The sequence below is a fragment of the Centropristis striata genome, chromosome 18 (genome assembly GCF_030273125.1).
Source record: "Centropristis striata isolate RG_2023a ecotype Rhode Island chromosome 18, C.striata_1.0, whole genome shotgun sequence".
Lineage (NCBI taxonomy): Eukaryota > Metazoa > Chordata > Actinopteri > Perciformes > Serranidae > Centropristis > Centropristis striata.
In genome coordinates this window covers 27,305,307-27,325,755 of record NC_081534.1, presented here as the reverse complement: position 1 = coordinate 27,325,755, position 20,449 = coordinate 27,305,307, and the positions used below count along the sequence as shown (strand labels likewise).

Genomic DNA, 20,449 nt, shown 5'->3' with positions numbered 1-20,449 from the left:
ATTTAAGTTGCCCATCCCTGTCTTAACTACACGTTGCACTGTAAAACAACATAAATTGAGTTAAATTAACTACTCAACAAGTGAAACCGACAAGTGAAAATTTCCCTGAGAAGTAAATAAGCAAATTTAAAGATGTTTTTTCCAACATGCTGAATCATTCTTATTCAATTAATCGCAGAGAGTAAGATGAGAAGATTGATACTTTCCCTTTATCTCTACAATAAATATGTCAATTAACCTAGCTTAGCATTAATACTACAAAAAATGAAGCATCTTTTCTGTAAATAGGCAACAATAATTATCCAACAAGCATCTCTACAGCCCAAAAACTTTCTGTGCCAGACAAAAAAATGGTCTGACATACTGTATAACCCTCATTAAACAAAGACATTTCATTTTCACACTTAGGTTTTTGTATGATTGAACAAAAGTTCAAAGGAAGTTAATTTGTTAGTTTAAGAGGTGCAGATAGGCGGCAAGACTTCAGGAACATTGCCGGGTTTTGAAGCTAATTTGCACAGTGGCATTCAAGTCATGCAACTGTGACTCATTCACTTCTCGCTTTATGTTCAATTTTTACTTCTGCCAATTGTATTGACACTTCAAATGTAATTAAAGTGTTGTTTATGTGTTAAGATTATCTAAAGAAAACATGCAAGTACCAAAACTTTGTTGTGCACAGAGCTGATTTTCTGAAAAAAATCCAAAATCCAATAAAAAAATTGTCATTGTCGAGCAAACCAGGCCGAGTTTAACCTCCAAAATCAACCTGGTCTCACAGAAATCCGTGAAATAGCCACGGATTTCGCTTAACTCAAAATCCGTGGAATAGCCACGGATTCGCTCAAATTTCCGTGAAACTGACACGGATTTCGCTACAATGCAAGTTAATGACATAGTCATATCCCGTGGCTATTCCAACATACAAAGTGATTATGTACATTCACTGAGTGAATATTTAGAAAATAAAACATATATTTCTCGCTACAAATGTGATCAAAATCCATTTTTATGCAGAACTTAAGTCAAAATATTGATTTTTCACTAAAAATGAGAGAACTGTCCGCCATGTTTTTTGTTCTGACCGCTGGGACCTTGAAAGTCACGTGACTTGGAACAAACCAATAGCCACGGGATATGACTGTCATTAACTTGCATTGTAGCGAAATCCGTGTCAATTTCATGGAAATTTGAGCGATTCCGTGGCTATTCCACGGATTTTGAGTTAAGCGAAATCCGTGGCTATTTCACGGATTTCTGTGAGACCAGGTTGTCCAAAATATATTATCTGTACAGCAATCTATAGCCTCCAACCTTTTTCACATATGCAGCAGCACCTTCCAACACCTATAAACTCTCTTTGATGTGTTAAATCGGCGGAGTTCTCATTTGAAATTGATCTTGATTAAAGTGCTTTACAGTGTGACTAAAGCACTAGATATTAATAATTTGGGGACTTTACACTGGCCAGAGAAGATATTTCACATTAGAACAAAATAAGCATAAACAGATTAAATCTAAATATATCATGTATCAGTGTTGGTCTTTAAGGTACTGTATGTTTGTGTTCATCATCCCTCCCTGAACTGAGGCAGCTTTGTCCGGTGCAGCCGCCTCCCTGCAGCACCAGCCAACACCGCCACACTCTGAATGCCTGCTTTGTGTTCACGCTCACCTCCTTTTTTGCAACAAATATTTGGGTGAATGAAAATCATTGCACGGTATTGAACTTAGAGCGGAAACAGAAACAAGACGGTTATTGTGTTACCTTACAGCTCGCAGGCTAATAAAGCAGCTCGAACACTTTATAAAACTGGAAATAAAACCATAGAAGTGACCTGACACATACCGAGTTAGCTGTGTAATGAATTGACTTTTTCCTATTTTAGAAGCATTGTGCAGCTCTGAGAAGTCTGCAGATAGTTGGAAATGTGATTGAGTCATCCATGTGTTTTTGTACTGATGTGGTAAGTGACCAAAGTATGACACAAATCTGTAATTCAGTCATACTATATGAATGTAGAGCCACAAATGACTATTTAATTTGATACATTGTAATTGTGGGTAGCCTCTTCAAATTGGTTTCACCCATTGGAAGATTATGGCACAATGAGCTCAACGGTTTTCTTCTTTTTTCTTTATTTGCATCTGTTTTTGGTCAAAACATATATTTTTTTAGAGTTTAAATGTCTCTTTGTGGTGATTTAATGTGTGGTCATTTTCTATTTGTAGTCTTTTTTCGTCATTTTTTGGTTTATTTTGTATCTCTTTTGGAATTTTTGGTGTCTTGTGTTGGTTGTTTTATGTTTCTGTAGTCAATTCAAGTATTTTTGTGACTCTTTATAGTCATTTTTATTACATAACACAAATAGAAAAACAAGTTATTGTTGTATTTTAGAAGCCAAAGGTTGACAATTTTTGGTATTTCTACTTTGAGAAATCACAAATAATATGAAAAAGTTTCAAATAAATTGTTTGTTTGATCGACAAAGCAATTAATTGACGAATCATTTCAGTTCGAGTTTGATTTTTATGTTGCTCATTTGATTGTTCACAGTTGGAAACCATGAACAACCACAAAGGTCAAAACAAGGATGAACACTTTTTTCAGGAATCCAAACTAAAGTCTGGAAAAAGTTTGAAGTCTTGGACTCATGGAGTACTGGAACAGCTGTGTGAGTGCAGCCGTCCTGCAGACTCACACACATCTGTAGCTCTTTGCTGAGAGCAGACGCTCGCTGTCCCAGTCAGTCGCTCCTCCCCGTCTCCAAATCCCAGAGCCCTGCCTCAGTCGCTTTCCCTGGAAACTCTGCTGCTGGATTCTTGTGGCATTTTAACTGGCATACCTCCTGTTACAGCCACACACACACATACACATACACAGCCACACACACACACACACACACGGAGACATTTCTTTTTATGTCATCATTTCCCCTGAATAGATGCTGATCGCCATATGTCTCTTACTGCTGATTTATTTAATTTCACTAGAAAAGTCTGGTAACCAGGCCTGACATTTAGCCAAATTAATAAAAGGCCTGTTTATGTGTGTAAGAGACAGACAGACAGACAGACAGACAGACAGAAAGTTTATGACCATGGTATGCTCATGTGTACAGGCATGCAGTGTTTTCTATTTGCAGCAGCCATTTAAGCCAGAAATAAATGTTAAAGAAGTCAAAACATACAAATTGTACATAAAAACATGACACCTTAACTATTTAACCCTTAATAGGGCACTCATTGAAATACTTGCAAATTCCAAATTTCAACCCTAGAGAATATTGGAGGATATTACATACTGCCAGAGTGTGTTAAAAAAAAAACATACGGACCCAGGGGAGGGGGGTAATATTTTGAGAAAAAAAGTTTACGAGATTAAGGTGGCAAATGTGAATCTGCAAAAAAAAAGTTGCTTTTTTCCACTTTTTTCTCGTAAATCTGCAACTTTTTACGCGCAGATTTTCCACTTTAAATCTCTTAAATCTTAAAACTTTTTTTCTTGTAGATTTGCCACTTTAATCTAGTAAATTTGCAACTTTTATTATTACTTTTTTTATTCATACTTGGCGCTAATATGCCGTCATAGTCAAGTTCTCCTCGTACAAGTCATTGAAGAATAACTCTGTACGACTGTTTCTTGCAGATTTTTTTTCTAAATTTTTCATTTTTACATTGGAGGTCAAGGTGAATAAAGTTAATATTATTATATTATGATCATACTGATTGGTCAGATGTCATGGTGTCACCGTCTGTGACGTAGCCTGATCTTTGCTGATTAGCTGAAGAAATCCATGTGGTTCTACGACCAAACAGAGAGACATGGGGACCCATTTTGATATCCACTGAAGTTACCAAATATAGTTCTTCGCCCGATAAAGGGTTAAAGCAACTGCAAGAAACTTTCATTTTGTGTTGATTTTTGGCGCCCCCTGTGGACAAAAGCAGTAGTGCTTCTATGATATAGCATAAAATTAAACTCTTGCAGATTTTTTTTTTTTTTTAGGTGGCTGAAATATGTTTTCTGCTGCTCTCATTTCACAGCAGTACATTGACTAATACACTGACTAAGTACCTCATAGAACCCCACTTTAATAAATCTAAGCTATTCCTTTAAGCTGATTTAATCATTTAAATATGGATTAGCTGAATGAAAGTGCATCATCACAAAGCTGGGAAGAGGGGCTGTGTTTTCCTCAGCTTATTAAATTGTGGACATATGTGGTTTACTTTGGACAGTGATGAAATCCTTCTTAATAGGTTTTGAAGATTCGTCTGTCTTTGGCTACAATAAAAAATCGTTCAAAGGCTTAAAATGAGTTATAAGCTCTTGATAGGTGGACACAGGAGATACATTTGGACAGGGAAATGTTCCTTGAGCTTAACTAAAACCATTTAAAAGGCTGGAAAAAGATGCATCACCTGTGATGTTATCCCCCTGTGTAAATCTGCAGAGTTCACACAAAGAGTGGAAATGGGAGGTGGGAGCAAAAACACAGCGATTTCCTGTTGTTTGGCAAGAGAGGAGAGACATCCTGAACGAGGCAGGGTGAGAAAACAGACAACAGGGATGTGATTTGGATTTGTTTTTAAATACCTGAGATTTTTAGCTTCTGTGTGTTTTCTCTCATTCACTTGTTTAATGGGAGATTCCTGCTGCTGCTGCTGCTTTCCAGGATCACATCTCTGAGGGAAGAAGGGTGAGGAGGGAGTGAAAGAGAGAGACAGACAGTGCAGAGAGAGAGAGAGAGAGAGAGGGAGACTCAGAGGGAGTTCTGCTGCTGAAGTAAAAGCAGAGTTATTAGGAAGCAGAAAATGGGACCGGCTGCCACCTCGCTCGCTCTCCTGTGTTTATGTTCTCTGGGTGTGTGTGTTCCTACAGGGACGGACGACGCAACACAGGTCAGGACTGTTTATCCTCACACTCAAATAATGTGCATTTTTTTTGGAGATGTTACTGTTGCATGCCTGTTTCTTTGGGGGAAAAACACTGTATCCATTCACACGGAGTACTGTACACGTGTGTAGCAGAGATTCAGGTCAAGTAAATCAAGAAAAAGATCACAACATTTAAGATACTTGAGATATATATTAAGCTGAGATAGCTGAAGTGCAAACAAATGCTAGGCATTAAAGATTATTATTTATGATCATATAGAGAGAAGCAAATCAATCCAGCTGTTTTTTTCATCTACTAAGACTTCATGTGTGTTCCAGACTTCAAAATAAAATACCAATCTTCTTCTGTGAGGCGATAATTCACCGAGGGAACATGTTGATGTGATTATAATACAGTTGATGATACTGATGATAGTTTTTGTTTTTACAATATTAAAAGTTAAATACAAGATTGCTAATACCCCATCCGGCATGTAATTAAAATAAATACAGTTAGCTAAACATCTTTTTATGATCCTTGTAAAAGTAACTTAAGCAGTGATGGAAAGTAACTAAATACTGTACTTAAGTATAATTTGAGGTAATTGTATGAGTATTTTCTGCCACTCCACCACATCTCAAACTGACAAATATTGTGCTTTTTTACTGAATTAAATCTATTTGATGACTGTAGTTACTTAACGAGATCATTTTATTGTTATGCAATACGAAACAGATATAACAAAAAAGTTCTGTATTATTAGACGTTGCCTTTACCGGCTGCAACATTAAAATGATGGACAAATGAATGCATCAATAATTATGATCCAGTCAAATAATATATGCTGCATTCAAAATTAGTTATTTTACCTTTACTTTAAGTATATTATGATGCGAATATTTTAGTATTTCTTACTTAAGTATGCATTTGAATCGGTTTGAATGCAAGACTTTTACTTTAAAGTAGTACTTCTTGTTCTACATTTTATGACTGCAAGGAAACATAAAAACAAACCTACAGCTCCAGAGACCTGCAGCTTCTATCTATAAAGATCTAAAAAAAAAAAAAATTAATTAATTGAGCTTCCTCGTTCCATAGCTTTCATGAATCTGTAATTGTTGCCACATTGTCTTAACCTGATTTCCTGTTTCTACTATAATTAAATAGAGATTTTAAAGAGGTCCAGATGTGCACAAGTAGATAATTAGCATTTTAGATATAAACCTAATGAGCCTGGGTTTGATTTCATGGTGAAACAAATAAGTGTTGACACATTTTTCTTTGTGTGCATCAGGCATCCCTGTCAGAGGTGAAGAAGGCGAGAGGGGACGTTCCTGATATTCTTCCAGAGCCTGAACCAGAACCAGAACCAACCAGCCCATTGTCGGACTTTGAAAACTCATACAACTATGTCTGTGAGTCTCTGCATTCAGATCCAGTTAAAGTTTAGACAAACACTATAACATTACTGTGTAATATCTGTAATATCTGCATTATCATCATTAGTCTACATAACTATGTTTACTTTAATTCTACCTTTTTCTCCTCTATCCTACTTTATTCTGTTCTGTTTCCCAGTGTCCAGACTGGCCGGGATGGACCAGGCCATCCACAAGCTGAATGTTGGTCACTACACTCTGGATGTTAAAGTCAGCCAGTTAATGGACCGTCTGATCAGGATGGACTGTAAGACGATCACATTCCCCCACAAATGTTCCATATTTCTCTCTCTTTATGGACTTTTTACTTTCTTTTTTTTTTAGAAATGTATTTTATTAATTTCTGTGGGTCATCATATTAGGTACCAGGAAGTACATCAAAACAACAAAAATTTAAAAATAGCAATTTCAGAATTTCATCAGTATTTCATCAAAATCAAAGTTACTTCAGAATTTCATCTGTCTTATTACGTTCAATGCTTCCCTCAATACTAATAATTGGTTGCAAACAACCTGAAAACACCTCTTGCACAAGACTACTCTATCTCAGTGCTGGTCCACATTAAAGACCGGACACACACAACAACAAAAATTAAAAAAAAAAAAAATCTTTCTACCAATAATGCATTGCACTTTTTAAAATCTATATTATCCACATTTCCACTACGTCCATCAACTTCTTTGTAAAATGGACAAATCAAGCATTAATGTGGCGCGCCCCTGTGCTTAAAAAGTGTAAATTTTCTGTAAAATAAAAACAAACTAAATCAATCAACTTGAGCTTCATTTGTCACAATAGATAAAAGTCAGGAGCATACTGCCCTGCACCGACTTTGACTTTTGTTTTTGTTCCTGTCACCAACAGCTAAAGTCGGGGAGCTGGAGGACACCATCCGAGAGGTCTACCAGCACAGTAAAGACAACCGCAAGCAGATGGGAAGACTGGAAGGTATCAGTTACTTTAACACAAACACAACACCACAATAATGCTAATTTAGCTCTGTGTCTGCAGTGTAAAATAAACATCAGTTTATTTACATTTAACATAACTTCATGAGATAAGTTGACGCTTTATAGCTTGTTGTGCTGCCCCCTGGTGGCAAAAAACCTGTATCTACCTTAGTTGTACCATATTGTTATACTTTTAAAATAAAATGAAAAATCTGACTGATAGCCAAGTTTGTGTGGAGAAAAAGGACAGACTGAAAGATGCTAAACAGAGACAGAAATGAATGCATAGGAAGTTGTACTTAAGGTTGCCTTGGTAGGGACTTGTCAATCGCAAGGTAGCAACACCCCAAAGCATACCCTGCTTTATTGTCCATTTTACTCTAAATGGGGCCACTATTTACAAAAAGATCATCATGCTGTATTGAAGGAGACCTGAAAGTAGCCTTAAGAATCTTGAAGTAATTAATCAAGTGAGAGGTAGAGTAATTTCTTCATAGACTTTCATACAATCTGACTACTTTTTGCAACCAGTCGCCCCCTTCTGGCCGCTAGAAAGAATGCAGGTGTTAGGAATTTCACATTGGCTTCACTTTTTAGACCCGGAGGTTACATCTACTTCTTTTATATAGTGTATTGTTTTAAGACTGAATGGGTCTTAATTGCTAGTAAAAAATCTTCTTCAAGACAATTTGATGTTAATAGTTTAAATAATGGCCCCATTTAGAAGAAAATAGAAGATAAAGAATCATATGATTTGGGGTGTGGCTACCTTAGATTGACAGGTGGCTAACAGGGCGAGCTGTCATCAGGAGAGAAGCAGAACAATGCGTATCCACGGAAACGTGTCAATAAGATTATATATAACGTTATATAAAAAAGGACGTTTACCGGTTTGGTCTCATAACTTTGACCCTTTCACTGTATTTTCACTTAATGACAGTTTATTTGAACATTTTGTTCAGTAAAAATGTCTTGTTCAGCGTTTGGTTGGACTAACAGACACTCTAAGGAGTCGCTGTTCAGTTTTCTGAGGTCAGCAACATAAGTTTAGTTTGTTTTTTGCTAGCCAAAACTAACATCCCAGTTAATGCTAACATGAATTAGCGGCTTCTCTCAGTCAGGTTGAGGTGTAGAGAGGCTGTAGTCAGTGATCAGATCCCTCTCGCTCCTCCACAGTCCAAATATGGTCTGCTATGGTCTGGTTCTTTTTGTCTATATGTCTTTTTTTGTGTATTCTAAACATGTGATCAAGCATCTGTCTTGTTTTTCTCTGCTTCTTAGGCTGCCAGAAGGGACACAGGATGGGTTACAAGTGTTATCTTGTGTACAACAGCCATGAGGACTACGCCGGAGCGGCCCGGAAGTGCATAGAACGCGGCGGCCGCATGGCGATGCCCCGCGACCGCAAGGAGCAGGAGGCCCTCGCCGACTACGTCAAGTCCTTCTTCCACCCGGGGAACTGGCCCGTCTGGCTGGGCATCAACGACCTGCGATCAGAGGGCATGTACCTCTTCGATGACGGGACTCGGGTCACGTACTTCCAGTGGCGCAAACACTTCCTGTCCAGCCAGCCGGACGGCGGGAAGCGGGAGAACTGTGTGGCGATGTCGTCAGACGATGGAGACTGGTGGGACCACTACTGCGATCGGACCATGAACTATCTGTGCGAGTTTGACGACAGGGTGGGACTTTAAAATGAACTCTTGTTTTATCTTTGACCTCCATCAGAAATCAAAGTCCATTATATTTTTAAATAACTTATTGCCCTTGAAGGGACACTTTAAACTTACCTGGATTGGCTGTAATCAAAGGTAAGGTAGTCCTCGATTCTCTTTAGGAAAATTACGTAACACTTTACAATAACCATCATTTATAAATGGTAAATAGATTATAAACCGTTTATAGGCCATTTAGAATGGTAAATACATAATTTATTACTGTTTAACTAACTAAAGCATTTATAAATGGGTAATAGATGGTGTATTAATGCAAGTTTATAATTAATTTACCATTGACAAGCAATTAAATTATAATTAATAGTTTATCAATTGTTTTAGTTGCACTCATAACATTTTTAACACCATATTTAGTATGTTAATGATTTTGAAATTATCCATATACCTTTAAGAAATTGGTTGAAACCATTCAAAGATTAAATATGTATATAGCACATTGTAAATGGTTAATAATCGGTTTATAAACCGATCTAAAATCTATAAACATTTCTTAGATGGTTATTGTAAAGTATTACCGAAAATTATTATTTTATTTCTATATGCAAACAGTGTAGCAGTTTCAGTATATTTAGCAGTATTTCAGTTTTTCAGGTGTCTTAAATATGCAGAAAATTCATATATTGTTATTTAACTGACTGAATAAGACTTCAAATTATGTATGTATTATAAATATTGTATTATTCATGCAGCTGCAGCAGGTGATATGAATGTAAACCAGTCAGGACTCTGAAGTGATTACATGCCTGGAATCCTAAATATTTGTTCAAAGTTTCCAAAAAAGGGAAAACCTGAAAAGCTGGAAGACTTTTTACTTCAGGATCAGCACATACTTAACCTCTTCAAGACATAAATCAATGTGTGTTTGGGCTCAACAGGATATATGGAGTGCTCCTGAGCTCCGAGGGCATTTTAACAAAGTCTGGTTAAACTGCTGATTCTTTAACATCTGTGACAAAAACCTTTTAACCATGGATCCCTTTTCACCCCCCCAAAATGACCCATTATTACTGTATGTAAATGTATTCTAAGTCCTACAGTGTAAGTGTAAGAAAGAAAAAAGAGAGTTGTATATAAAACGCTGATTGTTAATGTTTTTCATAAATCTTTACTAAAAGTTCACATGGTTTACAGCATCATTCTCTGATCAGTCAACAAAAGTTCAGTAGGTAAAAGAGAGATAGGTCTTATCAGATGGGCTGGGTATCGTTTTAGATAAAATAATGTCTTATTTGTCTGATTAGTTCAATTTGGTCGCCTGTCAGTAGGGTCATATCTCCTTTGTGCAGGTGTCAGCACTGTCTGCCAGAAGCTGTCATAAACTGAATTTAATCCAGTTTTAAGCCACATTTTTATAATGCACTTTATAGATCTTGGTGGTTTGTAACACTAAAATTAAAGTAGATAAAGGTTTATAGAAATCTCACATCTGGATCTGAAGTTGTCAGAGAAAAAGCTGAACAATTATCATCTCAGGTTGCAGCCTCTGCAGGAAATACTGTGTTGGAGAAACACAGATTTTTTTAACATGAAACCACTTTATTCAGTGTTTTACCAGTTATCATCACCAGGTCTGTTTATTTTGGAGTGGAGGATATTTTGCCGATAAAAACGTCTTAAAGAATTAAACCTGAGGGAATCCAAACCAGGAGAAGCTACAGGCTACATCTGCACAATATTTAAAATCTTCTGTAATTGTTTTAGCAGGAAAGAAGTAGACATTCTAAAATGTTCCATGTTGTCATTTACATGGAACTATACAGTAACTTTGTCCAAAATGGCAAAAAATATATATAAATTACATATTTAAATATTGGATGCAAGTTTTTGGTACTTAACTTTTTAGATACTCATGTGCTATGGACACATTTCAGTCAGCTGTAAAAAGGTATTAAGGTTTGATACCCAGCCCGACTCATCAGAAATCACAAGTTCTGTTGAGTAAAAGTGATTTTTAGCATAAATGTGCTAACAGTACGTGACAAATGATGTGCTTATTGTATTTATAGATATAAACAGATCAGATTTCTTTTCACAGCAGGAATCATATCTTCTTTTTTTTTATCTCAAAGTGCATTTTTATCGAAATATGTACCTTAAAGATTTAGAAACAAAGGATGCAACTGAAGCTGCAAAGCTGCTTAATGCACCTTTAAAGTAAAGTCTTAATAAATGCCATACTGTTACAGATCACATGTAACATTGCTAAAATCAGTGTTTTAAAAAATTAAATAACATGTATATGATATAAAATTCATTATTATAAAATTACACTGTAATCAGGTTTTATCACTTGAAAATACTCCCATCACAACACTGACACAACAGAGGAGATCAGTTGTCTTTGACTTAAAGTTCTGCATCGGTCACATTTCTTCATGGTGTCATGAGTGTGACATGTGACGTCATAAACGTGAGTCAAAGAGCTGCTCTTCCTCTGTGGTGTCAGTGATGTTGTACAAAAGGGGAACCACTTAAACTCCCGTTGTCAGTGTCTCCAGTGTTGACACATCTCTCACAGCTTGTGGTTGGTGGAGCAGCCTGGAGGGTCGGCGGCCTGCAGGATGGTCTTCACAGTGGGCCGGTCCATCGGGGTTTTACACGGGTGAGAAAGAAGGACGTTCCCTGCTTCGTCCAGCAAAAAGTCACCTCCCATCTGAAAAACATACGAACACATTAAAGCTGCGTCATTCAATACTTCTGACAGTGTTTCAACATAATGCCACAGTTGATTTTTTTTTCTTTGTTTGCTTAACACTATTCTTGGAAAGTGGTGTTCCTTTTTTTCATAGTGACAGTAACTGCAACGACTTTGAGGCATTTCATTTTTTGGTGTCAGATAAAAAAAAATAAAAAAAAAAACTTCCCTAAGATACCTTGCACACTGAGATTATTTTTTTATTTTTTTATTTTTTTTTAATTCAATTTTTAACTCCCCTGATTATCTCATCAAATATTCATTCGTTTTTAAATGCCAGTACCATTACCATCTAAATGCCAGTTTGATTACATCACACTTTATGAGAAAACTACAATTACCATCTTGTAAATGACTCCACAAACCAGCCAATTTGCAGCTTACATCAACGTCTAACCAGACTAAAATACAGCCATGACAATAGACAAAGCTTCAAATATGGATGTTGCTGCAGTGAAGCTAAAAATGTGGATGCTTCACACATCTTTTAACCCAGCAGCGGAGAAGATCTAAACAGTCACCACAGTTTTAAGGTGGGCATGCAAGATTAGTGTCACCAATTCAGTATCTGACCAAATGTGAAATATGATCAAATTCTCTCCTCCTGTCCCTGTGTTATGGTGTTTAATCATGTCCAGAAAAGTGTTTCTGCAGAATAATATGACATCACACTACAGCTGACCCTTTGAACAGAAAAGGGCAGCATTTCATACTTTTATTCTCTTAGAAATAAACAAACCTCACTTTAAAATGCAGGGTTATTCTTCACAGCACAGTGAGTAGAGTTCATGAAGAGTTATGAACATGTCCAGCAGTTAATTCTGCATGCACATAAATCCCGCCCTGCATTTTGGCACTGTTCCTCAGTTGACGTCATTTAGGGCCTTACATCAGCACCTATATATCAAACAAATTGCTGTGTCGTCCATTTGTACCTGGTAGATATCTTCCAGCAGATGAGCGGGGACATCAGGGAAGTCTCTGTCCACAGCTCCGTACTCTGAGTACTTCAGCAGGCAGCTGAACTTCATCACCTTGCTGTAGGACGAGCCCAGGCCAAAACTCCTGTATACCTGCGGCAGAAACCAAATCCGCTATGTGAGGAAAGTTGTGCATTATATTCTGCAGAAATACAGCTTGGCAGTTTATATAATCAGATACAAGACATCCACTTTTCATGCTTAACCCTTAATAGGGCACTCATTGAAATACTTGCAAATTCCAAATTTCAACCCTAGAGAATATTGATATATTACATACAGCCAGAATGTGTAAAAGAAACGTACGGACCCGGGGGGTAATATTTTGAGATAAAAGTTTACGACAATGCGCAGATTTATGAGATTTAAAGTGGTGAATCTGCGAGAAAAAGGTTGCTTTTTTCCCTTTTTTCTAGTAAATCTGTGACTTTTTTCTCGTAGATTTGCCACTTTAATCTAGTAAATTTGCAGCTTTTTTTCTCGAAATATTAGCTGATTAGCTGAAAGAAATCCATGTGGTTCTACGAGCTAACAGAGAGACATGGAGACCCAGTTATGGATATCTGCTGAAGTTACCAAATACGGTTCTTCGCCCGATAAAGGGTTAACGACCTAATCAGTTTCTTCTCACTCACTCACACACTTTAACACACACAGGATTGACGACTGATTCTGTGGAATTTTGAAAATGGTCTGTCTTCATATTTGGTTGATTGCCCTTGTTTCCAGCTCATATCTGCAAACATCTGGTGGTTGACTTTTCAGAATATATGTTTTGGAAGCTTCAGCTTACTGGACTTTATGACACATCGTCAAACAGCTGCTAAATCTCCTGGTTCCCTTGGCTTGTTCACTGCTGAATCACAGTCATTTTGAGTTTCATGCACCCGCCAACCAGCACTGAATATAAATACAGAGACAATATAATATAATATAATGCAGACATACATTTAATGTACTGCAATCCGATTCTTTATACTTTAATTTTACAGAACAGAAGAAGATAAATCCTAGTTCTGTTAGAAATGACTCAATGTCCTGTGTTATTAAAATGTACACTACTGGTCAAAAGTTTTAGAACACACCAACTTTTCCAGAATTTAATTGAAAATGATGCAGTTTAATGTCTCAGTGTACTCTGAAATGAATGCACATTTGCAACATTTAAAATTCTTTATTGAGCAAGATAGTGTTTTGAAAGTAAAAAAAAGATTCAAAATCACATTTTATGTTGGACTAAATTTCTAAAAAAAGACAAAATGACAAAAAAAGACACCAAAAGACACAAAATGACTAAAAAAAGAAACAAAATGACCAAAAAAAGACACAAAATGACTTACAAAGACATGAAAAGAATTCAAAAATGGACAAAATAGCCCAAGACTCCATAGAGTTAAGTTGTTAACCCATTTCTTGTTCCCTGAAAAAGGCCTACCGTACTTGTATAATTCTGAAATGTATTATTTTTCAGTTTTGGTTAACCTTACCTTTTTTTATTTACCTCTGGCAGTTCACCACTTACCTTTGTACCCTTTCAAGCTGTTCATTTGACTTGAACTGCTTGAATTTCAATAAAAAACTGGAAAAATTGGGGTGTTCTAAAACTTTTGACCGGTAGTGTGTATCAGTTGATTGAGGTAAAAACACACATCCTGACCTTCCTCTGTGGATCCAGCAGCATGTCAAAGGTAGATCCAGTCTGCTCCAACCACACCTTAGCTCCCTCCACACCGCCAAAAGAAACCACCAAGACCTTCACTGACCGAGCCTCCAGGCCAGCCTACAGAGACACAGAATGAAAGATTAAAAATTAAACTTGAACACTGCTTACGAGCCACCTGTAGATATTTTCTGTTGCTTCTTGGGGATCTGTTCAATTCACTTCTCCACATTTTTGTTTGACTGCAAGCAATTTATTAATAGAAGAGTAAAGGGTTAGTGGCTGCAAGGCCATGGAAAAAATGTTGGATCCCTTTGTCGCCAGAACAGAGAAAAAAAGATTCAGGAGTCCATGTGATTAAAGGACTAGTTCAACGTTTTGGAAATACGCTGATTAGCTTTCTTGCTGAAAGTTAGATGAGAAGATCGATACCACCCTCTTTAGTCATTATAGCTTGGAAAAGTACTGTGTAATTAACCCTCTGGAGTCTCCAAAAGCTCCAAAGCATGACTTCTTCATGACATCCAGACTAGAAAACAAAGCAGCGTGGAGCCCTACTGTAAATTTACCTCTAAAGTTCTGGCTGTAAACTCCATGAGGCCAGTTTCAGTTTGATGATGATATACCAAGTAAAACTGGAGACAAGCTCAAATATATTTAGTATAAAATGCTCTGAACTGGATGTAACCCTCGTATATGTTATATTTGCAACCTTTGTTCACATTTGCAACATTTATAATTCTTTATTGAGCATGATAGTGTTTTGAAAGTAAAAAAAATGATTCAAAATCACATTTTATGTTGGATGAAGGGAGTAAAAAAAGACACAAAATGACCAAAAAAACCACACAAAAAAAGACACAAACTAACTCACAAAATGACCAAAAAAAAGACACAAAATAACTAAAAGACAAAACAAAAAAAGATACCAAATGACCAAAAAAAGACACAAAATGACCAAAAAAGGCACAAAATGACTTACAAAGACACAAACTGACCAAAATTGTTACGCTAAACAAGACACAAATAAAATAGAGCCACACTAGAATAAAAACCAGAGTTGGATGACAGGATCACACACAATCACAAGATCACATTTATGTCTTTATTTGTTTCAAAATGTTGATCCAGTAAGTCAGAATAAAACATCAGTTATTATTAGGTCATATAGGTGAGGTTGTGCTGAAAAAAAAATAACAACATGGCATTTAAACATTTTTAAGTGTTGTATACAGGCAGGATGAAAAGGATTCAAAAATGGACAAAAAAGCCAAAGACTGCAAAGTAATTTTGTTAATCAATACAAAAAGCAGGTTTGCAGTGCTATGTGAGGACATGCTGACAGTCGAAATTATTATCCAATAAAATTGAATAACTACCATGAGATTAAAATGAAGGTAAACTCACCTGACTAGCCTTCAGCTCGGCCACGTGGTCTCGTCACGGCAGTCATCCAAAATGTCGGATGAGGACGAGCAGTGGCTTCTGACCTGGATGCATGTACTGACCCAGGGTCACACTCCTTTATACAGCAATGACACAAGAAAAAAGTGTAAATGGTGGTCTTTATACTGCTAAACAAGCAAATTGTGGTTTTTGATTAACAAGGTTGTTAGAAAACATTCAGGATCAGGCTGTGAGCAGCAGGGCATGAACTCACTTTCCACTTCGTGCATCAGTGAACGGAGTATCAGGGTTCAGGCTGTCGGCCATCTTTCCTCCAGACAGCTGTCTGTCTGTCGTCTGCAGACCCCTGTCCACACTCTCCAGGAAAGAGTCCCACTCACTCTGCACACCAGGGAGGAAATTAAACAAAGCCCAGTACATCAAGTCAATCATAGACTTAAATACAAAAGAAGTTAAATACATAAATTACGTATATATACACACAACTGCTTAATTAAAGTCATTATATGCCAAATTTAAAAACTATATACATTAAAAAGGTGAAAAAGTTTTATAAATACAAACCTCGAGCTCCAGGAGTTCCTCCACCTGTTCTCTCACTGCTGCATGGCTGGAAAAATAGAGAAATTCAGCGATCAAGAAGCATCACCACCATACTTTATATCACATTAAAATAACTAAAAGGACCTTTTTCCTATTTTGTTGATTTTGGCGCCCCCTGTGTCAAAAAGGGGTATTACCATGGTGTTACCATGAGCACCACTGCCTTGTGTCAAGAATAAAGATCTTGATCTGGCGAGCACAACCATATTTTTTGGGGGGTTGAAGAATGACGAAACTAATTTTTAAATACCATTTTTATTTTTCAAACAAAGCTGTTTGTTGGATGCATAGCTGTTTGTTGCTTAGTATGACTAATAACAGTAATACGACAACAGAGCAACAAAGTATTGAGTAAAATGTAATGTTTGACAAAGAGGTCAGGTTATAATATATGTGTTCTCTTCTCTGTTTTTTTTTTTTGCATTTTGCATTTTGCTTTGTTAAATGTTAAGCGCTGTCTTGTTTGCTTTCTCAGTGTTTTGCCTAAAAAAAAAGATTTCTTACACAGACAAATATGTACACTATTCCAAATGCTGGAGGCATTACAAGCAGGGACAGAAATTAATGACAGAAAACCTGTAGTAACACCTAAATAACTCACTCACTCAACATGTCTCAGTCACATTATCATGGCTGGACTACAAATTATAAATACAATTTCCATAGTTACAAAAATAACATATATATATCCCATTAATTTGATTATGCACTTACTGATAAAACTTCTGCCAAATGTCCTCTGCTTCATTCTTCTTCTTCACTCCAAGGCTGCACAACAGAACAACACACACAATTAATTCAGACAGTATAAACATATTTAATTGAATATTTGAATTAAAACATATTGACTTAATTATTCTTTTGTAGGTGACATGTCCAAATGATTCTGCAGGTGCTGTAAGAACCTCACTTTTTGTAGAAGTCTGCTCCAGCACTGATCAGGCCTAATAAAGTGGTGATCTTATGTGGGACAAACTTCTCCAAGGAGTCTGTATGAGAACAAAGGGCCATTGGTCAGGGTCATTTGTGCAGTGTCACTGTATTGGCAAAACGCATGAGAGAGATTACATTTCAACACGTCCAACACGGTGACTTGATCACACTGATCTGCTTTAACAACTCACAAGGTGTAGCCAACTTGTAAAACATTCAAAAGGAGACTTATCGGAAGTTATCATTAAATTACATTATATGGCAACTGGGTGAACAGAGTGATAAGAAATGCATCTGTAGCATGACAGCAGTGGTGAAAAAAATACTGAGAGCTATTACTTAATTAGAAGCAGCAAAAAAACAATATAAATATTCTCTTCTTAACTACATAAGTACTGGCATTAAAATGTACTTCAAAGGAAAGAAACGCTTGACTTATACATCCTTTTGATGAGGAATTTTAACATTAAAGTTAAGATCTAAAATGTAAAATTTTCAGCAAATTTCCGTTTTCAGAGACTCATTTAACTTCAGGTCGACAGTAGACATCCTCAAGAGTGTCCCTCAATTGATTTCAGGACATTCTGATGTGGATTTCAAAATAAAATACCAACAGGAGAATATTGCAGGGGATTTTGACACATTTTTGGGGGGCATTAATCAGGTTTTCCAACAATATAAACTACATAACTAATTGGTATTATTAAAGTGGAAAAATAATTGACTGAAATAATGTTTCTAAACTTTTTGGGGAGTTTATAATAATAAATATAACTGCTACCATCATTTATAAACATTTTAGCAGCTCCTCCAAACAGACATCAAATCCAAATTTTAAAAAAGTAATGCTATTCATTGAAATATAACCCCAAAATGTCAAACAGTAGTCAGATCTATAACAACGCTATTTTATAGTTACTTTCAGAGAGACTATCAAGTATTTTAGATATAAAATATTGCTCTATAAAAGTAACTAGCAACTATAGCTGTGTAATAAATGAAATGAAATAAAAAGTAGGCTACACTATTCCCCTTTAAAATGTAGTTTAGTATAAGTACAAAGCATAAAACTGAAATAAGTATTTCAAAACTGTAGTTTAGTACAGTAATAAACTGTAATTAGTTATTTTCCCCCAAAGCTTAAAAGTATGCTATTATATTCATTCCAACTACAATGGACGTTTTACCCATGGTAATGAAAATGAAACTCAAACTACATTACTTGCATTTTAATGCTGTTGTGCTTGTTGGGAAGTGCATTTATGTGATCAAACTAAACTAAACATTATATGCGAATTTATGTTGTCTCTTCTTAAATTCGGCGTACATACAATATATTTCAAAACAAGAATTGGACTAAAACCTTTTATTATTGTTTGACATGCTTTTCCTACAATCGTCTTCTCAGGTTTAATTACAGCACAAAATTAAGCGGTTCTTTATATCTTCTGTATGCCGAATTACTCTTAAGACGAAACAAATTTATTTGACATAGAAGTCATAATGAAGGTGGTGAATACCTCTCTTGGCAACGAAATACATGAAAAAGGTTAAAACTTTCAATGAAGTCTGTCACTACATCCTTCTAATCGCTCCTACCTTCCGCCTCCTGTTTGGCTGACTGCAGGAGGACTTTTCCCAAGTTGACCAACAGAGTCAGAGCGCTTGTTACAGTCTCCTCTGACACAGACCCGTCCTCAGCCATGACCACCGGCTCTTCTCTCACGCACACTGACAACTGAGAGTAAACTGACAGCCATGTGAGCTACAATGGATGCTGACCACGTGACAAAAGCATGTGACGTTTAAGCCATGAATGGGATTCGCCAATCAGCGCGGTGAAGTTAGTGTCAAGTTGGATATTCAACACTCATATCGTCACAGTGTTAAAATAATCGCCTAAGTAATTTTTTTGTCAAAATTGTTTTTTTTTTTTGCCTAAATCATCTCCTCATAGCCACATATGGTAAAATCACCTCCATCCTCAGTTGATCAGATCATGTGATTTTACCCCTTTAAGATAATGGCCTATGTCAAGTGTGTGACTTAAGCGGATTTATTATGCCTAAATCAAAATAAAATGTGACTTAGGCAATTTTTTTGAACATGCCTTTGTGACTTAAGCAAGATATGGTAACACTTTATTTTGAAGGTGTCTACATAAGAGTGACATGAGCGTGTCATAAACATGACATGGGATGTGTCATGAACATTAATGACACTTTGAAGTAACATTAATGCTCATGATATTTGTCATGTCATGTTTCTGACAGGCTTGTGTGACTCTTATGTAAACACCTTCAAAATAAAGTGTTGCCATATCTTGCCTAAGTCACAAAGGCATGTTCAAAAAATTGCCTACGTCATTTATTTCTCTTAAGTTACATAATTTACACACAGTGTTATTACTATGCCAATAGCCATCCTTTGTTACATCCTTTTTGAGTGAAATGATCAATAAATGTCGTATGTTACACTTTTGGTGAAGTTTTTTGTGTTTCCTGCAAAACTTGAAAAAGTGACTTAGGCGATTATTTTAACAGGGTGACGATATAACTACAGTTCTGTATCTATCATTAAACAACCATACATTCCGAACAAGTATATTGTATCATACTTATATCTAACTCATATCAACTTGAGCACAGCAAAGAGAAACTTATTTTTAATACAACATTTACGCCTTATGAATACTTTTATTTGTGATTAAACTAGATGACATCACAACCAAACATCAAGCAAGTGCAACAATGCAAGCCTACTTACTAGTCCAACAGCTTTATGTCCAGCTCAGAGTCTTTTCTCCTCTAAATTTCCTCCGTCCACTTCTCAGAGCCTTTCCTGAGTGGCCCTAATCCTCTTCTGTGGAGTCGTGGCAGAGCAACCGGTGGAAAATATTTTCTCCATAAATTATTATGCCGCTGTTGTGCCGTATTAAGCACCCCTGCCGTGAAAAGCAGCCCCTCGTCGCGGGGAGTTTACTTAGGAGTTTATATTCAATGATAAGTAGACCAAGAAAAAAAACAACACACTGACACTTCAATATACATATATATACATATATATATATATATATATATATATATATATATATATATATATATATATATGTAAATATATATAATATAAACTCCTAAGTATGTGTTTGTGTGAGTGTATATAT

The 20,449-nt window shown here is 36.3% G+C and overlaps 2 protein-coding genes across 2 annotated transcripts; one reads left to right on the top strand and one right to left on the bottom strand.

The window, feature by feature from the left end:
• The first annotated feature begins 4,731 nt into the window (after positions 1-4,731).
• Positions 4,732-9,230, top strand: clec11a (C-type lectin domain containing 11A). Its single transcript, XM_059356737.1, has 5 exons — positions 4,732-4,905; positions 6,177-6,297; positions 6,461-6,568; positions 7,187-7,270; positions 8,554-9,230. The coding sequence occupies exons 1-5, from the start codon at positions 4,819-4,821 to the stop codon at positions 8,964-8,966; spliced, it is 813 nt and encodes a 270-aa protein (XP_059212720.1). The 5' UTR covers positions 4,732-4,818; the 3' UTR covers positions 8,967-9,230.
• An 871-nt stretch (positions 9,231-10,101) lies between these two features.
• On the bottom strand, positions 10,102-20,100 carry selenol (selenoprotein L). The gene is made up of 10 exons (XM_059356386.1): positions 20,053-20,100; positions 18,886-19,035; positions 17,264-17,342; positions 17,068-17,121; positions 16,315-16,360; positions 16,004-16,131; positions 15,751-15,865; positions 14,341-14,463; positions 12,639-12,776; positions 10,102-11,661 (listed from the first exon to the last, which is right to left on the bottom strand). The coding sequence occupies exons 2-10, from the start codon at positions 18,989-18,991 to the stop codon at positions 11,521-11,523; spliced, it is 930 nt and encodes a 309-aa protein (XP_059212369.1). The 5' UTR covers positions 18,992-19,035; positions 20,053-20,100; the 3' UTR covers positions 10,102-11,520.
• Between the last annotated feature and the right edge of the window lie 349 nt (positions 20,101-20,449).